This window comes from Alexandromys fortis, unplaced genomic scaffold (genome assembly GCF_014885135.2).
Source record: "Alexandromys fortis isolate MF-2015 unplaced genomic scaffold, M_Fortis_MF-2015_v1.1 scaffold_77, whole genome shotgun sequence".
NCBI classification, from domain to species: Eukaryota; Metazoa; Chordata; class Mammalia; order Rodentia; family Cricetidae; genus Alexandromys; species Alexandromys fortis.
Window position 1 is genome coordinate 221,926 of NW_026067967.1, and position 2,229 is coordinate 224,154.

General features: G+C 38.0%; 1 protein-coding gene across 1 annotated transcript; it reads right to left on the reverse strand.

The window, feature by feature from the left end:
• Positions 1–515: 515 nt before the first annotated feature.
• On the reverse strand, positions 516–1,463 carry LOC126508896 (olfactory receptor 5V1-like). Its single transcript, XM_050154383.1, is given in 1 exon segment — positions 516–1,463. A coding segment is annotated over 1 exon segment (948 nt).
• Between the last annotated feature and the right edge of the window lie 766 nt (positions 1,464–2,229).

A 2,229-nucleotide genomic window follows, 5' to 3' on the forward strand; every position in this document is an offset into this window, starting at 1 on the left:
CTACTATCTATAACTCCAGTTCCAGAAATCCAACACCTTCATATGGATACTGTGAGCAACAAGTACAGGAAAACACACAGGATTACCAAGTACAATAGCGCACATACACATGTGCAGGTAAGGACTTCATAGTCATGAATAACAGTCTTTTTAAAATAACAAAACATAATAAGAAAAAGATAAAGATCTGCAACTACATGAAAGATATAGAATTGGAAAAAATAGAAAATAAAGATATATTAAAAGTAATTATAGGCATGAATATAGCAGAGATTTTGATACAGAAAAGGCAGCAATATATACAAAGCACTTCTGATAGCATATATAACCTATTCAGTCTCAAATACTTTTATTTTCCAATTATTAATTTTATTTCAAGTAGATATAGAGATGTGCATAATAATATCTGATTTTATATCAAGTTTGTGTTCAACTCCATTCTGTGAATACATTGTTTTATTATTTTCCTACTTGTTTCTATAAATTCATTCTAAAGAGAGTGTGAGAAATTTTTATCATGCTTTCTGTAAATATATCCGAAGACGTAAAACTTTTCTGAGTGCTACTTTGACTTCTGTGTTTCTCAGGCTGTAGATTATGGGGTTTAACATGGGAGTGATGACCCCATACAGCATAGAGATGAGTCTGTCTCTGGCAGGAGAGTGTTGACTGGAGGACGGGCGGATATAGGTAAATATGGCTGTGCCATAGAACAAGAAGACGACAAGAAGATGAGAAACACAGGTGGAGAAGGCTTTGCGCTTCCCTTCTACTGATTGGATCTTTAGGATGGTGGACACGATGTATATGTAGGAGATCAAGGTGATCAGAAAAGCACCAACACCAAAAGTACCTCCTACCACTAAAACAAGCATCTCTGCTATGTAGGTGGATGAGCAGGACAGGGCCACCACAGGGGGGATATCACAGTAGTACTGGTTAACTCAATTGGACTTGCAGAAAGTCAGGCTAAAGGTGGACATTGTGTGGATGAAGGAGTTGAGAAAACCAGCTGCCCAGGTCCCCACCAACATCTGCACACAGCGAACCTTGGTCATGATGAGGGAATAACGCAGAGGGAAGCATATGGCCACATACCGGTCATAAGCCATCACAGCCAGCAAGAAAACTTCAGTCCCAACTAGGGCCACCAGGAAATAGAGTTGCAAAGCACACCCAACAAAGGAAATGCTGTGATCTTCAGTCAAGAGATTCTTGAGCATTTTGGGAACAGTGGCTGATGGGCAAAATATGTCTAGCACGGACAGATTTGCCAACAGGTAATACATGGGAGTGTGGAGCTTTCTCCCAGTCACTATGGCCAAGAGGATGGCCCCGTTTCCCAGCAAAGTCATCTGATAGATGATGATAAAGGCCACAAAGAGGGGATAACGCACCTCAGGGAGGTCAGAGAGCCCTATGAGGATGAACTGAGTCACTGTGGTAAGATTGTAGGCATCCATCTTCTCTGTCCACAACGATGCTTCTAAGGGAAATGAAAGCAAAGACTAAATATCCAAGTGATAAGTCAGTGATCCTGGTGCTGAGAAAATGGGAACACAGCAGAGTGCTGGAAGAATTGTCTTACCTCTATCGTTTTTACTATCCTCTCATCATGGTAGATGTTTTTGGGTTTGTTTTGCCAGTATTTCATTGAGTATTTTTAATTCTTTATTTTGTTGAGTCTTTATATGGTTTTAGTAATACAGTAACTGTGGCCTCATAAAATGAATTTGTCAGTGTTTCTTCTGGGGTTTTTGTGGAATAATTTGAGGAGTGTTGGCATTTACATTAACTAGTCTTTGAAATTCTGGTAGAATTCTGTGCTAAAAGCATCTGATCATTGACATTTTTGGGGGTAGAGGTTGGAAAATTCTTCTAATTCAGTAGGAGTTATGGATACATTTAAATTGTTTATCTCTTCTTGATTTAACTTTGGTAAATGGTACCTATCAAGAAAATTATTCATTTCTTTTACCTTTTTAAGTTTGGTGTAGTAAGATATATTCTTATGATTTGTAAAGCATGTCATATGATTCTCTGGATTTCCTTGGTGGCTGTTGTCCTGTGGATTTTCCTTTTAGAAGTTCTAGAACTTCTGGGTATCCATATTTTTTCTGAATATAATAAAAATCCCCCCTCCCATATCAGGAGAAAATTCACTGAGTAACTAAAGAAACTTTGAAAATTCATCTTTTTATTAATCATAGAAGAACCTTTAGGTTCTTT